Here is an 18,056-nt window from a genome sequence, read left to right on the forward strand (position 1 = left end):
CACAACAGTTTCAGAAAGGATTGTTGACGGTGACCTTAAAACAGCTCAACAAAACTTTGGCTGTAACTCCTAGAAAAACAATTCTCATTCTTTTCTAAATAACGTCCTAGAACTCCATCCAGCTGAAGAAACAAAATGGTCCTTTAAATGTTGAGCATGTGACTCTCCTAAAACACAATCAATCTAATGTGATGATTCCTTAATTTAACACATTTAATCAGAGCTCAGCAGGGTTCCACTCATGTAGATTTATGAAGGCAGTGGTTTGGAGCATGTAGCACTGCAAGAAATATCATTCATGTGTCAAAAGGACTTCAAGACAACTTAAAGAATAACATGTAGCTGAATCTGATATGGCTGATCCACGCTCAGATTTCACTGCTTTGTTGCACTGATAGTGATCATATGGTGGTGAATCCTATCACACACTAAAGAAGTAACAGGCATTCTTGATTTAATTGATAAGTATAAGAAAACTCCAGCTCTTTCTGCAGTTTTGCTGTAACATTACTGTAGCTCAGCGTGTGGGAACTGGTGGTGGGAACACAATAAAACCTCTGGGAATAAGATTTACAGTCTCTTTGTGAGTCCAGATTCTAAAAGTTCCCACAACAGCTTTCTGGAGCTTAGCCACATAAAATCTGAAAAACTCATTGCTGTCACAAACTTTTGCACCTGCTCCTGTTTTTGGTGGTACCTGTAATGAGTAGGACTGAAAGGTATCACCTTCTCTTTCTGTATTCTTCTTTTCCAGTCTTGTTATGCCTCTGTGCAAGTTGCCCTCATACTGTCACTTAGCCAGGAAGAAACAGAGGAGGCGTCTTCACAAATTTCTACAGAGTAGCTCTAACCCTTCTAATTCTTCATTTTTAGAGTTTGTTATTATCATCACCCACTGAACAAGTGATTTTGCAGAAAATAAATTAGCTCAACTTTTAAAAATACTGGGTTTTAATTTTTTTTTTTTTAGCAAGTGTTGATGTTAACAACAAAGTCTTGTTGTTCAGGATAGTGTAGTAGCACATCATGTAGTGTGGGAAAGCAAAAATGCATTATGCTTGCATATATGAGTTTTAATCTGATTGGAAATATTGCTGAAACACAGTACACAATCCAGTGGAAACTTCCTACTAGGGGTGGGGGAAAATAATTGCCAGAGTTCATGTATTTATGGTGCCTGACCTCATGGTTAGAAACAATCTCAGAAGTATGTATTTATTTACCCACTTGTCCTGCCCTTACCTCAACCCAAATGTGTCAATAAACATGTATGAGGTCTTTTATTTCCTTCTAATTCACCAAGTGATGCTTCAGGCTCATCAGCACTAGCTGCAGGTATGAGGGTCGCCCACTGGCAGAGTGAGGTAATGTGTCTTCGTGGATTTTGGCATTAAAGTTTTCCTCGAATTCTAACCAAATTTACTAACTCATGGGCTGAAATCCAGCTGTATATAACTTTTATCATCTGTTGATGTAAAGGCATTTGTAAAGTAACCAAAGAGCTTTGCTTTTATGGGTCCCCAGGCTAGTTTCAACATCTGGGTTTTTTTATTCCTTTTGGTTGAAAATCCTTCTCTAAGTTGGAATAATATGGATCGACAGTGTCACTTCTGTTGTTGAAAACAATATGTATTTGCTTGGAGATAGTGAAACTGTATTTCCTAATAGTTTTCTGGCATCACATCATAGAAGAAAGAATCATAAAGTATGAAAAAGATTGCATAACTGCAAAAAAAAACACAAGAAAGTGCTACAAATGATGGCAGAGACTATAAAGAGCAGTGACTTTAAAAAACAAAACCTCAAAACAACTCCAATCTGGACATCAGCGTTGCATCACATTAATGTATTTTTAGAAACATTTAAAAGCTGTCTCTCCTGGAGGTTATCCAATGGCTCTGACATGATTGCTCATGTGAAAGTCAGCTGGTGCCAAGCAATGGCATTTTCAGCTCTTGCAGATGAAACAGTGGGGGGTTCAATGCAGGGCAGAGATGAAGTGGGAGGCACTTGCTGTGCTGGGGGTGTGTAGTGTGGGAGCATATGTGGTTCTCCCCCAGTAAACCTCCTGAGGAGCTGACAGCTCCCTTAGGTTTGCTCCCACAGTTTCCTTGTGAACCTCCACGTGCCCTCCTGGCCGTGTGGAAGAACATCTTTGCTGGCAGCCTGTAGCCGCAGTGACACTGCTGCTGACTGTTCTGGGGCCAGCTGGGCGTCTGGCACGGGGCTCCTGTCCCAAGTGGCACCATGTCCCCAGCCTAGTGGCCATGAAGCTTCCAGCACTGCATTCCTAGGAACGTTTGGTGCCTGTGTGGTGAGCTGTGGTCTCATGGGAAATGTTGTCGTCGTAGCTGCCTCTTCTTTATAAGAAAAGAGAAGATGATTTCCCATGCTTGTCAATCAGGCAGCTCTCCCCAGCACTGAATTTTAGCAAGCCTTTTTAAATTTCTTTTTAAAAACCCTAATTTAAGGCAGCATAGCACTTGACATTTAACTCCCTGGTTACCATGGAAATAACACCAGGTATTTTGCAAACTACTGAGAGGTACAAGTTACAGTGAATAGTGGGGAATCAAAATAAATAGGTAGGGAATGCAGACTCCAGGCAAGAAAAGATGCAGACCTACTTGTGTTGTCATATAACACTTGAACCAAAATTCTAGAGTTGAAATCGACTGATGATTTCTTTTTAAATAACTCAATTGTCTGAACACTTTATGAAATCCAAAATTAAGTATTATGTCTGGGTTTTTTCTGTAATCTCATGGAAGCAGCAATTCTCTTGAAAAAGTTTAATCTCTCAAGTAATAAACAGCCAAGTTGTAGCTATCCCTGCCTTCTGAATTCTCAAGCTCTCCAGAGTCTTTTCTCTTTTAAGCGAAGGTGTAAGAATTGCCAACCCCTCTGCCTTCTGAGTCAGCAGAGGTAAATCACTGAGGCTGCAGTGCAGGCCTTGCTAGAGAAGGTGCAAGGGTTTGTTCTTGTGCAATAAGCTCCCATCTTTCTGCAGAACACATTCCGTGTGGAAACCTGCCTGTCTTTTTGGGCAGGGAATATATTCAAAATACGGAAATAATCTGCCTGTTGTTTAGCTCCTCTGCTCTTGTAACTGGTATTGAGCTTGAATGAAACCTGTCCAACAGATCCTGTTCAAACTTTGTGGTCAGCTCCCATTGCAGCCAAGATTCAAAACCAGCTCCAACAACAAAATCAAAGACTTTGTCCAAACTTTAGGAATGTTGGTGTCAATAATAAAATTTGAAGCAGCATTAGGATAGAGGAGACCATTTTGTCACACTCTGCAATTACATTACCCTTAACCTATAGACAGTTAAGTTGTTTGCAAGATTTACATGCTTTCCTTGGCATATTTGGGAATATGCTCCTGCTAGTGTGGAAAATGATTTCCTTGTACCTATGGAGAAAGGTACCCTTTGTACCCATAGCTTCAAGGAGATTCAAGGCTCCTGTTCGTCAACGAGATCACTCTGTGAGTTGTTTCTCTTCCAGACATAACAGATTTTTTTGTTTTTTAAGGGACATCTATGTAGTATCTTAGCTTAGAATGGCAATTTTCTATCTGAAACTATTCAGTTTGATTCGGTTTACTAGGGAAAAAAAAGTAGATATCTCCATTTTGGAATGCTCCCTGTGTTTACACAGGCTATGATGGTTACTCAGAACACGTAAAGGAATAAAATGGTGGGTCCTACTTAGGGGCAAGTGTTCTAAAAATTGGGAAGAAAAAGAAATGGTGGACCGGGACCGCTTCTGATGAGCAGCTGCTTCATAAAGCTCAAGGCACAAAGTCAGCTCTTGGAGTGAGAGATCAGAAGTGAGAGGTGCTTGGAGAATGACTGCCATGTAAATGTTTCAAAACTTATTCTGCATTTCTCTCTTGTTTGTATTTCAGAAAGATGAGAAAGCCACGATAGCCAAGATGAACCGTCAGCGTGCAAATTCCATCAGCCACAACCCACCACACTGGGGTGTTGACCGGCCCTTTTATAACCACCTCGGAGCTCACCAGGTCTCCAAGGAGATGAAGAGAATGGTAATGCCTTGCTTTATGGACATTAATTTATTTTCTTCTTAATACAGCATTATGTATCCCTCCTGCTTTGTCTGAAGGTTTTTACAGCCCTGAGGGTGTTTTCCAAACGGGGGTGTTCAATTCTACTTTGACTCCAGAAATAACAGTAATTGGTACATCTGGAGGTGAGTGATTGTGAGAGGAGGCACAAGGTTGTTTGAGAGGGGAAGGGAGGCTGAATGCCAGAAAGAAGCCTCTTTTGTCTGGCTTGTCCCACATTCTGAAAACTCATCCAGGCTGTGTGAGAAGACACGATTGTCTGCAGAAAATGCTCAAGCATTCAAGCAGCATCTGACACACTTATATTAGCTCATTACAGCCCTCAGTACCTGCAAAGGTTTCTTGCTTGCATTGTCACAGATGCTGTTCTCCATCTCTAAGCTACATGCCCATCTGTCCTTAGGGGTCCCAGGAATCACGCTGCTGCTGTGTTTAACTCATTCTCAAGTACATGGATTAATTGGCCTAAGGTAGCAGCCATCTTCATTTCTTGCTCATACCTTTCACTCTTTGTAATTTAAAATGAAAAAGAGCTAGTTACCAATGGAATTGGACTGAGAGCACTTTTATGGCTTATTTTACATAAAGCTGTAGGTGATACCTTTGTTTCCTGCAATAAAGATTAAGAAGATAATTTCTATTATAATGGCAATTTTTAATAACAGTACAGTTATTTAACACCTCTATAATTGCATGCCTGATCAGATTGCTCTATAACCTTATTCATGTGGGTTTGACCCTTTTATGCACAGTCAAAAGTGCGTATTTGTTTCTGACTTTGTTGTCCATAGTCAAAGTTCTGCTCCACGTCACCAAAGCCTTAAAGTATTCAATGAACTCTTTAACATGAGATTCAATCTCACAGCTTAAAAATTTAGGTATGGCTATAAGCAACTGCAGAGGGTGTGTTCTAATGGGAAATGCTGGCACATTTATTAATAGTTGGTGCTAATATTATTCAATCATTATACTATTTTACACTGCTAAACCAAATTTCTTAATCTCCATAGTAATGTTTCTTTCATTTCTCAGATCTCCAAATGAGGGCTTCTGACATGATCTGACAGATCAGTGGAACTGTGCATTTTTTATGTGGGCTTTTCAATAGGGTGTGCTCAATAGGCATGACATTATTAGAAGAGACTAATCACACTAGCACATAATTATAAGTTTCTTTGAATAGCTTTTAAGGGTTTTTTGCAGCCTCCTGTTCAGAAACAAGGTATATGCATGCCAAATGGTATTATGCTTCTTGGTGTTAATTACAGTTTGCCGTGTCTAGCTCATTGTTCAGTTGGAAAAACATAATTATTTATTGAAATACCAAGCTGAGTCCTAAAAACTTCACTGCCCCTCATTTGTAGGAGGAAAGACTTATCTTTTTTTTTCCTTATCTTGAACCTTTCCCTGTAATGCTGTTTACCTTTTTGAAAACTCAGCAACTCAGAAAATCTCTTCCACTCAATCTGTTTCTGTACTGTCTCTTGTTTTAAGCTCTTTTTTGAGAAGTTGATGTTGCATGCATAAGGCTGTTTCTTGAAAACCAATTTAAGCCTGATTCAGATGTATTATTTTCAGCTAGACTTTATGTTGTTCTTGTGGACTGTTTTTTAAAATCTGTTATTTACAGTATTTCCCACTGCTTTATGTTTGAGATGCATTAGTGAAAATGAAAACATGCTGCTCCCTGTAGCCTAGGGACCATTTTAATATCTACTGGATGGACATTTTATTGGTTAAATCATTGGAGCAATTTCTCCATCTCCTGTCTTAACTCGCTCTGTGTTAACTTCTAATTTAAATATGCATTTCTTTGTACCACCCAGCTTTGCACAGCACTTTGTAATCTCTAACACCGTGTTACATGGATGCTGTGTGTGCTTAATGCATGCAGAGTGAGCACTGGCTGCAAACTGCCTGCTTAGAAATACAAAATACAGAGAGACAGAAGGGGAGCAGAACTACAAAGGCTTTTATCGGTGCTCCTCTGGGATGACATGTCATTGATCTTAGTAAGCAGCACCAGCTTTCAAACCTCCTGAAAATGTGCTCTTTGTTCCGCATCACCCACCTTTCCCCCATATCTCTTGCGTGCAATTATATGTAGTCTTTTTTCTTGGAAGCTGTGAACATGTGAGGTTGGATCAGTCGAAGCAGAATGCCAAAAGCAGGCAGTGCAGTATTGCCTTTCTCTTTAAAACCTGGAGCTCCTTAGCCCTGTAATTTCAAAACAGGTATTTATAAGGGTAATTGGGAGATAGTCCTCAGGCAGCAGCCAGGTAATGTTGCAGCGATGTGGGGTTACATTATATTGATATGTAGATATGGATACATTTGTGTGTAGGGAATAATATGGATGGTTATAAAGGGCACTGGTCTTCGTTACAAATGTAAAACATTTTGCATTATAAAGAAAACCATATTTCCAGAAAAAAAAAAAAGAGTCAGTTTTTTTGCGGCTCTACTAAACAATTCCCCAAAGGAGAATACTAAAGTTCCCTGAATTGCATTTTTGGGAAGGAACTGTTATATTTAATAGAAATCAGAGTTATTTTGGCCATTTTTCTTTTCTGCGAATGCTGGCTTTGGTAGCTGTCTCTATTCTTAGGATATATTAGTGGTAATCCTAGATGAGATGGATTATTATCAAAGGTAGCCACGTACTCCTCCTTTTCTCCTCGTCTTTTGTCACAGCGTTTCAGTGTGCTGCCGTGTCTGGGTACATCAGCAGTGCATCCAGTGGGGTTGGTGTGGGACAGCAGCCTGGACAGTGGCATGGGGAGGTCCTTGACCCCTGCTTTCTCCCATGCTGTGGCTTGGAGTGTAGCCTCTGCTGGGTCCAGCAGATTTTCCACAATGCCTTGAGGCTGTTTTTCCCTTGGGCACACACGAGTTTATTCAGGCACTTGCATACATGTATGAATAAGGCAAAATACCTTACACGTGTCCATGCTGCAGTAATTTAAAATGCCCTGGAAAACTAGACTTGCTTTCCTACTCCCACCCTGCCTAACTGGAGACTGAGTCAGCTGGGATTGCAACTACATCAGTTCGTCCCATCCTGCCCAACAGCCTTTCCACCTCCCTCCTGCACCGTCTGCTCTCCAGACCACCACAGGTCCTTCATTTTCCCTTCCTACTGCTTAGCAGTGACCTTTCTTACCGTGCAGAGCCCCCAGGGAGGCAGCAGGTCAGAGACACTGATGCTGCCCATTGCTGACCCTGACCCCCATGAGCTGGTGGAGACACAGCCTGGAGAAAGCCAGTCCTGGGAACTGGGCTGAACTGGGCTGCCAGGGATCAGTGGCTGCTCCTAAAGGACAGGTAAATTTGCAGCAGAGGAAGATCAGATAGAAACGCCCTGGGAGGACAAAGAGCCTTGCTCTGAGCTGTCAGCCTCTGCTGGAGCCCTGGCCCTGCGAGGTTGCTGGAGGGGGTGATGCTGCCAGCAGGGAGCGGGTCAAGGGCAGCCTTGCTCCCCCTGGGTGGGCAGAGGAGCCTGGACAGGATCAACAGAACATGAACAGAGCCAGAGCACAGCAGAACAGCAGAGCTGCTTTCTGTTTTTATTGGGGTTTACAGCTTGTTTTCTTCTGTCCTAAGCAAAAGCAATCAGTCCAGGACCAGTGACTGTATCTCTCTGGAAATGCGGACTTTTGTGCTGCTCATTCCCCCAAGTCTCCATACACAATGCCTTGTCTTCCCCACTGTCTCTCTGGTCCAGTTTTTAATTGCAAAAGGGTCAAAAATAAATGGACTTGAAAGCATTTGAGAGTACAGATATATTTATAGCTATAACAATATTTATACACCACTGAGAAATACTTTGTTTTTCCCAGTATATATTTCAGAGTGCTTTTATAAATATTGATGGATTTTAGACTTCTGGAAATAATATTCATGTCTCGGTTTTCATCTGCAAAACAAAGCTACTATTAAAAAAAAAGAAAAAACAGTTTTGGGATTGTAGTTGACTATAAACTGAAAGAGGTTTGTTGTAAACAGCAGTAAAAAGGCAAATGTTGATACCTCCCAAAATTACAGGGCTGTTCTAGGTGACAAATTATTCTCTTACATCTTTTACCCTGCTCAGCATTATTAGGTTTGTATCCGGAAAACCACATCCAGTTTGGGATTACATCATTTAGGAGGATGTGGATGAATTAGAGATAGCCCGGTGAAGAAAATTACAAATTAGTAGAGTTTCAATGTGTGACCTATAAAGAAGTGTTGAAGTGTTGTGTTTGCTCAGTCTAGAAGGGAAAAGACTGATTAGAAACAAAAGTCCTCAAGCACAGGAAGGTTTGTAAGGACAAAAATAGTGATAAATCATTCTCCATGACTGTAAAGGACTGGATTAAAAATAATGATCCTAATTTGCTGAAAGGAAGATCTAAGTTAAGAAAAAACTTAGATGCAAGAAACAGGCTGCATAAGAAGCTTGTGGAATCCCTGATTTTTCTGAACAGATTTTAATTATTTTATTCAGGGCTTTTCAGTCTGGAGGGGAGTCACAAAATCCTTTGCAAATATAGAAACAATAACATTTAAAAGTCTGTATTAGGAGAATGTATATGGAATAAAGAATATAATAATAATATGAGCTAGTTGTAAAGATTTTAGAAAGTTTCCAATCTAAGCTGCACAGAACTTCATGGCATCAATCTTCCCCTTTGTACAGGAGCCAGCTATACCTGCAACATTTCTGACAGGTATTTGTCTAGCACTTGTTTGAAGACCTGCAAGAATGGAAATCCCATAGTCTTGCTGAGCATCCTTTTCAACAGCTTGATGACTTTTCTTGATGTTTTGCTTCACGTTCCTTCACTTCGGTTTTAAACCACAGTGCTGCGTGAACTATTCACTGTGTAATTTGCTCTCCTTTCCAATTACTTTCTCTGTATTTGACGACTATTACCATGTCTCTGCACAGCTCTGATTCCCTCATCAGGTTTGTTCCCTCGTTGCTGCTTTCCAGCCCGGTGGTTGTTCTTGTTCCCCTCCCAGCACTTGCCATTTCGCTGATAAGAGGCAGTGCCTACGTTGAACCCAGCACTCATCCTGAGGTTTTATTAGTGCTACCCAGAATATGTTGGTCATTTTTGAGGTCTTACAATCAGACTTGACACAGCTTGATGCTGTCTGGGTTCCAAAGAAAAAAGAAAAGGGAGGCATTAATTGTGCCATGATATCCACTCATCTGTGGAAATTCCTGCTGTTGGATCTTGAGGCTGCCATACAGCTTTCATATTTGCTTTACACTGGCTAGTATGACACACCATAGCTTGTTCCACTGATGCACGCTTTGGGGAAGGTTTACTTCACAAACAGGTACCTCTGTGTTTTTATAATCGAATATGAGCAGAGTGGCTAATAGGATTATTGAGTCCAACTGTAGATGCCTGGCAGACTTCCTTTTATTTTTTCAGCTGCTAGAAAGGTTTAGCATTAGGAAGTTTAGGAGCAGAAGGAGGAAACCCTGAAGATTGCAATACCGATTTCAGTCTGACCATGCTTCTGTCGTGACTCTGAGTACAACTAATTAAGCCTTTAATTTGAAATGAAATTGTGTATGGCATTTTACTTTTACAAAGTAAAAACTGAAATAAAATCAAATAGAGTTTATAGATGTGTAGGAAATATTAAAGCATGCAGATGTTAAAAGATGTGAGACAAGGTTATAAAAATGGATTGTGGATATGGCTGACGTAATAAAAAACAAGCTCTTCTTTCAGGTAGGCGCTGTGTGATTCCTTGTGGTGCCACTCAGAGCTCTCTGCACAGCCTTCCACGTGATATTTGGTTGCTTGGTGTTTACTTTCTAATGAAACAACACTGATCTACAAGCCTGGTCATTCAACCATAAAATATAATTCTTTGTCCTATTTCCCCTGTCCTAAATCAAACAATTCTTTGCATGTTGCATTGTAAGTACAGCTCATTTCCTCCCTTTATGTCTCCAAGTTGCCCTTACAATAGAACTTGTTACTTGGAAATCAGAATTGGGGAACAGGTGCATCAGAGAAACAGATGCTGTAGCTGGTTCTGTGCCAACTCTACTGCTTAAACATCAGAAACGATTAAAATTTAAAATAAAACTCAATAGGACAAGTTTTCCTCAGTCAATAGTGCAGCTCTATCAAAGAGAAGTGGATTTGAGTCCATGAATTAGGCACCGAGGGTTCACCCTCCTTCTAAAGGTTTCATTTAACTGCAGGTCACCATTATCCTCTTTTCCAGCAATCATCTGCTAAATCTGGTAATTGCAACACTGACGTCAGCAAAGCTGGACAGGGGCACCCAATGGAGAAGAATTTGACCCTCTATTTTTTCACTGCTATTGTAGTAATCAAGCTCGTAATCAAGCAGGGGGAAACTCTCTAAATCCTTTCTGCTGTAATCTCCACATATTGCTGTAGACCTGGGAGGAAATTGTTAGTCCAGTCTGGGTTTTATAGAGCCAATTTGGTTTTGATAGCTTGCAAACAGCAGGGGGAGGAATCCCACCCTGCAGGTACGCTGTGTAGTTGCTGCGGTGCTTACCTGGGAAGAGGGTTTGCCTGATCCACGTGTTCCATGGGATCTCATATAAGTGAGTGGGAGTACAATGTCCACTCTCAAATTGTCAAAGGCTTCACCCAGTTTTGTATCCTCATCTGCTAACCTTTTACTGTAGTTGATCAGGGCTTGCAATCATCTTTGCTTAAGTTCTTTAAATGAGGGGTAAGAGTCAGCAAGATGCAACAGCAGATCTGCAGCTGCTTTTGTGAAACCTAGGTGGAGTTTGATACTTGTTTTTAAGTCTTGCCTTGGTAATTTTTCCACCCTTCAGTACCCTTTTCTAGAGTAAATCATACTCGTGTGGGAAAAGGTCATTTGAACTGAGACACTACTAAAAGGTGTCAGACTGGTTTCGAGTGGGACTAAATTAAGCCTACAGAAATAAAGATACAATTCCCCTTTAGTCACAGAAACATTTTGTCTAATGTTCATGGCAGCGTTGCACAGGTGGAGCTGTGGCACTGACCAGAATGATTTCCAAAGCTTCCTAAAGCAGACGGTAAGCTTTACTGGCAAAAGGATGCAGGTCAGCAGGTTTGAGTCTGGTTTTTGGAGAGGGTGAGCAGCTCTGGCCAGCACCAGTGGGCAATTTCAAATAAGGCTGGTTAGGCTTGGATTCAGTCTGTCTGCATCTGATTAGAAGGCCATTTGACAGTAGTTTCTGGAGAAGTTTGTTGTGTTTATCATTGTTTGAGATGGAAGGGCAGAGGTTGTGGAGCCAGGAACTGATTCAGAGAATTACTAGGACTGCTTATTTTATGTCTGTTTTGCAAGTTCTGGTAACTGCTCACAAGTGAGGCACAGAATGGCAAACCACTTGAGAATATGACCTTTGAACTGGAGAAATTTGAATTCAGAGTTGACAGAAAACTGAAGAGTGTTAGCAACCTGCACTTCTCAGAGATGAGTTCAGAGCCAGAAGTTAATTAAAATAAGGCAGGGAAAACCTATTTCAACCAAAGCAACCACTTATGTTCTTTAGATTTAAATCTGATGGACCAGATAAATTCATGGCATTGGCCAGATCTGGTCTGCTAGCTGAGAGCTGTCTACAAAATCAGTTTGAGTTGAACGAAGTAGAGGGTTTCACCATCTGTGAGCAGTGCAGTGGAATGAAAGTCTATTTATCAAGTGAGGTGGGCTGCTGAAAGGGAGCACTTCAGCTTTCCTTTTCAGAGCTCATTAGTCTGTGTTCCAGCTATAGCAGACATACTCATCATTTAATCTGCTTCATAAACTGGGTTTCTGCCAGTTTGTTGTTCTGCACTTAGATGATTGGTAAATATCCTTCCGATCAGGCTTAGCTCTTTCTGGACTCTGGTATAGAAACTGTCTTATTTCTGGCTTCAGTGCTTTGAAGTCCTTCAGTTTTGTTTCTGCATTTACACCTGGCAGCATCTATCTTCATATCATTGTCTTTTTGACCTCAGGGACAAAGTGAATGTACAACATTGTTGAAAATAGATCTGAATAATTAGTTTTGTGGTGGGGCCAAACCAGGTTTGCTTTTAACTACATCCACTCTCAGTTTGACATTCTCCCTTTCTGTTTTCCGTGGTGACTGATTCTGTGAAGTACTTTTGCTTTGCAAGTTGGCCTTACCTCTTCCAAAGCTCATTTTGTCCGTAAGTCCCAAGTTATTTCGATTTCTGCTTTAACATCATGTAAGTCCTATTTCGACTTCGTTCCAGAGATGAAGAAAGGGCAAGAAAAATTAGTTTCTTTGTTACTTTTGCTCTTACAATCTTTGTGGAGTTGAGAGTGAAGTTTTTAAGGGTGGAATACGTGCTTCCCACCCACATTACCATTAAGAAGGTCATAGAGCTCATCAGCCTCTCTACTGTCTTATTTTTGGAATTAAATGAAAAGTTAAAAGGATAGAAAGTCTATTCCACTTTTCCTTGCATATTTACAATATGATAATAATTGCAGCTAATGTTCTCAAAGTTAGAATTATTATTTCTAATAGTTCTTGATTTGAAGTATTATGGTATAGCAGTCAGCTTGTCATGTCTTTGACAAACACTTTATCATTCTATTTAAGGGATCAGTTTTAATCTTCAAAGAAAAGGGCTTAGTTAATTTAGAAGTCAAGCAGAGAGATGGCAGTCATATGAGCTTTTAACACAATAGATATTCATAAAATATCCCCCATAAAATAGTAAGCCTTAGGGACAGAAGCAGTAATATAACATCCCCTCTTTTTTCCCTCCTGCACATGTCTACTCCCACTGAGGATGTCAGTGTAGATTCAGAGTCACCTGACCTGCCATAAAAAAATAAGGGTTGTTAATGATCTCCTGTAGAAAAGAAGAAAGAGCAGAGCCTTTAAGGGAGCTGATTCAGCGAAGTTTGGGTTAATGTTCCTGAAGTCAAAGAGAGGACTGTCTTACTCTCAGAGCAATTATTAAATGCAATTACCTTTACATTTGCAATCTGATGGCAGAGTAATACAGCCTCCTGGGGGAAGGGAAAAAACTCCAGTATCAGGAAAATTTAAAATGAGACTGAATAAAATTTGCATGAGTTCCCATATGCAGCAGCCCATTAGTACTGCACTGCAATGAGACCTATCTCATGCCTTATGGTCCCTTCCAGAGGAAAGGAATTTTGGCCTGAACAAGGGCTACTTCATCATCATGATTATGGAGCTATTCTTGAACTCCTGTGAACTCCTATCTGTCTGACTCTCATACCCATCACCACTTTTGCCATTTTCATCCCTGCTGGCAATTCCCAGCCTTTTCTTCATCGCACCCTAGAAAGCCATCGGCATTTCTTCAGCCTACTGGGTACAAATCCATAAGCAGTCAAAAAGGCATTTATATACTTAACTCTAGGAATTGACTGCTTCTCTTCCTACCCCTTTACTCCCTGTCTCCCAAATGACAGGCACCTCATTTTTATCAGCTGCCTTTTTTTTTTTCCTGAGTGTTCAGATTTCTCTACATGTGTGTGCAGAAATGCCAGTTATGACATATCTTTGTGCAGCTCCAAAGCTGCTCTATACCCAAACAGGCTGAGTCCAGCCCAGCTGCCCAACCTCCAGTGGGAAGCACAGACAGGTGACATCAGGGCTGCTGGAGAGTGGCTTTATACACATGCTTGCAAGCAGCAGACCCTGTTATTTCTCTTTCCTGGTTGAGCTTGGAAATTTTTCTACCAGATTATGAGTGTGTTAGTCCTCTGGGAATGAAGGCAAATCCACACAGACCCACTTTCTGCAGGGTTAGTTGTGTTACTGTTCATCCTGTGTGTAACACAGACCATTGCAATTGCTGTGAGCTGAGCCAAAGGGCTTTAACTGGAGCAAAGCATCTGAGTCCTGAAGATACTGAACTGTTTGCCAGCTGTGGAGGAGAAAAAAGACCAATATGTCATCAGTGCTCAGGCTTTGTGCAAGGGGAAGGAAATAATTCGAGTGCAGATTTTTCAATGAACCAAGCATGCCCATGGAACAGGAGGAGGTGAAAACACATTAACCAAAACCCGGGGGGAGATTTCCCTCCCAAACAAAAATAGGGTGAGCAGAGTGACCTTGTGCGTGTGATCATCTCCTCTGCCTAAAAGGCTTCCTGGTACGTGAGTGAAACACAGGCACTTTAGTGGGCAGGGGAGAAAATCTCTGGACACACAGCCAGATTCTAGAAGGGTATTTGCTGGCATCCTGGCAAAGTCTTTCAGTGCAAATAAGAAAGATATCCTGTAATAAATGACCAGTTTTTAAGAAGCTATGTTTGAGGATTTTTTTGCCTAAAATAATCCCACAATCTTTCCTCCGTAACAGTTCCATTTTTGGCAATTCTGCTTGAAGAATCTTTTGTATGAAATGAGAGCGTTTGAAATGAATCATTTAATTTGCTTAACTTAAAGAGGTTCCTACTACATTTAATTTTAAGCTGATTTTGTCTAATTAAAGTTCAAGTCACTCTTAAATATTTAGCCTCATTAAATGAAGATCCAGGAAAGAAAATATATTAATCTTTTCCTTTTTTGTTTTACCTGCAAAATGCCTTTTTTCGGTCTTTAGTTTTGAAACACCAATTTAATTTGAGCTACCAGCATGAATAATTTCCAGGGTTTCAAGCACAATTTAGTCTTTTAAATTGAAAAGCTAGATCAATGAATTCCCTGTTACGTTAGAGACTTTCCTTATAACAGTTTTGCTGAGGGAGAGAAGCAGGGCATAATCAAATTCCATGTTGATCAAGTGATCATCTGTATAAAGGACTAGTTAGTTATGTAGCCTGTATATTTTTGTACACTTGAAAGATTGGTGAATTTTTTGAGGATATGCTTGCTGAGGTGTTTTACTAACTTGGTCTCGTTGGCCTGTATCCTCAAACTTGTGCACCTAGAGGGCAGGAGTATGAGATCTATGAGTTTAGTTCCAGGATTTCAGTGGGATGGATGGTTACACAGCTGTCTGTGAAAATCAGACCATTTTAGGGGATTCTCCCTCTGCAGTCGGTCATCCAGTTCCCATGTGGCTAAGCTTGAAAATGTGAACTTGATATCTATCTAATAAGCAAGCACTGGCTATTTTCTCATTGGTTCCCTCTGCTTGTTTCTTGTCTGGTGTTCATGTTCAGTTATTTTCTTTTTTTTTTTTTTGTTTCCCCCAGCCTAACTGACTATGACACCAGACAAATTAGTGAGCATTTTGTCTCCATGACTAATCAGTGAACTTTCAGTTTTGGCACTGTGTTTTAGGATTGCTTAGAGGATAAATAAATAAATCAATCAGATATTCCTGACAACTGTAAAATAATTATACAAAAGAAAAAAAAAGTAGGAAAAAAACACTCAACAAAATTTGAGTAATCACTTCATCATTCCTTAATGTGAAATCAGAAAGTACATGTTTTTTTTGGCTTGTATAACTGGACATGATAACTTTGAGTCAACATTACTGTTTCCTTCATCCCACTGGATCTTCTGGTGGTTGCTACACAGGACTGAGAGACTTCCTTTATCTGAATTTCTGATGGGTTAAGTTGGAGTTGCAGTTTCTATTTAGAAGTGTGGTTTTAGTCTGAAATGGAATATGTAAAAATGGAAATTGCTCTCACAGTGAATCACAGTCCTGGCTGCTGACCTGAGTGACAAACATCCTTTTTTTCCTCTTGCAAAGCTGGTGCTGTTCAGGGACGCTGTGTTGGCTTTACTTGTGCTGTGTCACCACATTGCTAACTGGCTGTAAGAGCAAAATCTGTTCTTGTTTAGTATCTGGTCAGTGTTTTTGTTTCTGATGGTGTTGGACAAGGCGGCTGTGGGAAGATTTTTGCCCAAAGATGTTTGTTTTTTTACAGTCAGGATGGATCTCAGTTTGCTGCCCCCAGACTGGTTGCCGCTGCAGGTCCAGCAGCTGGAATATCCTCACGTGCTCTGAGCAGTTTTGGCCTGAGGTCTCTGGGAGAAAAACAAAAGCAATTCTTCCTATCTCCCGGCTACATTTGTTTTATGTTTTGGAACATAGGGTACAAACTCTGTGCCTGAGTATTTGACCCTACTTGTCAAATATACAACTTCTCTTGACTACAGTTAAATTTAAGCCAAGATGTCAGAGGGCAGATTTTGTCTCAGCCAATGCAAAATGGCCATTTTGATGCAATTTGGTCTGTTAGGTATTTTAATGCTAAACAGATAAACTTAAGCCTCCGTACATAATTTTCTCTGAGGCCTTCTAGCCACTTAAACTCTGGATGGCTCATAAATACATAACCTTAATCAATTCAGGTGGTCCAGAAAGAATTGTGAATATTTGGGCTATTGCAAATATTAATATAAGTAATTCCTGAAATCTTATTCAAGGAACCAAAATGAAAACCCTTAGCCAATCCCTGACATAAAGAGATGAAACCTTGTGGAATAGTTATAGAATACAATAGTTGACTTATGTTATTGTTCTGAGCTTTGTTTCAGGTGAATTACATCCTCAATTATGGTATCAGTACAGTTCCCATTGTATCCGTTGTAATGGTGACTGCAAAAAGCAGGCACCCGACACAAAGCGTGCCAGCGGTCAGCTGAAGTGTTTAGTTTATCTTCACTCCCGTGGATTTATATCTGAAGGAATGTGTTTTTCCAAAACTGCTCTGTCTGCCCAAAGACACGGCTGCACAAAATATTGTTGTGGGTGGGTGAAGCTGTCCCTCCACACCTGACAAACGAGCGCCCTGAAGACTCCCCTGTGAAATGCCGTTCCCAGGATAAGTGGTGTTCTCAAGGTCAGCCTGTTTTCTAACCCTTGTGCCCTTTTCCTTTCTTTCAGGGTTTTGAGGACCCCAAGGACAAGTAAGCAAACTTACTTCTGTCATACGCTGTTATGTTTATACATTTTGGGATTTTTTTTTTTTCTCATATTAAAAAAAGACAAAAAGTGATGCCCCTAAGCCAAGAGTAATGCCTGGACTCCCCAGAGGTTTATTCTGGAGGGTCAGCCAGTTGAAGGCATGGAACTGACTGATGTGCATTCAGAACAGCCACTGCCCTCAAAATATTTGTTTGTGTGGTTCTAACTTGCTTTTCTAATTAAAATGCTTTTGTTGCATTTCCCCTTGCCCTGAGTATTCTCCACTGTTTCTTTGAAAATAACCCAAGACAAAATCTTCCTGTAAGGTATGTCTGTGTTGGACAAGCCCAATAAGAAAAGTTTATATATGTATTGAAATGCATTTCTAGTTTTTGAGTTTATTTGTATATATTTTATATTACTTGTTTTTGCTTATTGGTTGTTTCTATATATAAAAATGAACTCAGAAATGATAGCTTGTTTGAGAAATTAAATTCAAAATTTCATAGTCTAAAATATAACCCCATCTGAAGCAGCATTTTAATTTTTTTCTTATAGACTTTAAAGGAATAACAATTTAACATGAGTGGTATTTTGAAAAATTGCCTTTGGAGGAAAACCCCCCAAATGTGTTCATTTTTTAACTTCTACAACTGGATATAAAAAAACATTTCCTGTATTGTAGGTATTTAGAATAATTTCTCATTCAGTCCTGCTGAGTGGCATTCCTTACAAGCTTGCTTAGAGCAAGATAGGCAACAGTAGAGGAGACTGATGTCTAAAAATTTGTTGCCCTTGCGCCTTATCCTGTTTCTTAAGCTGCTGGTTAGGCCTAAGTGGACTTCTGTGAGCTGGGACAGAAAAATGCTTCTGTGTCCCTAACCATCCAGCTGTGGGAAAATTCAAGTTATGGTGGTTGAGCATTGAGAGCAACTGGCTAAAAGGAAAAGGAAAGTGATAAGTTTGAACATGGCAATATTGAGTCATTCTCTCCTTCCCTTGCCCTTCACTGCAAACTTGATTTTCATAACATTTAGCTCTGTGCACCCTCAGATGTTTCATCAGTTCCACAGCATGTCAAGGGACAGTCACCAGGGTTTCCTGTTG

At 40.4% G+C, this 18,056-nt stretch overlaps 1 protein-coding gene across 2 annotated transcripts in view; it reads left to right on the forward strand.

Annotated features, from left to right (window-relative positions):
• ADCY5 (adenylate cyclase 5) overlaps nucleotides 1-18,056 on the forward strand; it is a 206,168-nt gene that overhangs the window by 158,012 nt on the left and 30,100 nt on the right. For both annotated transcript variants that reach the window (XM_027885097.1, XM_027885098.1), the window contains 2 exons: nucleotides 3,914-4,054; nucleotides 16,929-16,951. In XM_027885097.1, coding sequence (XP_027740898.1) covers nucleotides 3,914-4,054; nucleotides 16,929-16,951 — 164 coding nt within the window. The remainder of the gene's footprint in view (nucleotides 1-3,913; nucleotides 4,055-16,928; nucleotides 16,952-18,056) is intronic.

Source organism: Empidonax traillii, unplaced genomic scaffold (assembly GCF_003031625.1).
Source record: "Empidonax traillii isolate 1590-97213 ecotype Southwest subspecies unplaced genomic scaffold, ASM303162v1 scaffold161:size1573837, whole genome shotgun sequence".
Taxonomy (NCBI): Eukaryota; Metazoa; Chordata; class Aves; order Passeriformes; family Tyrannidae; genus Empidonax; species Empidonax traillii.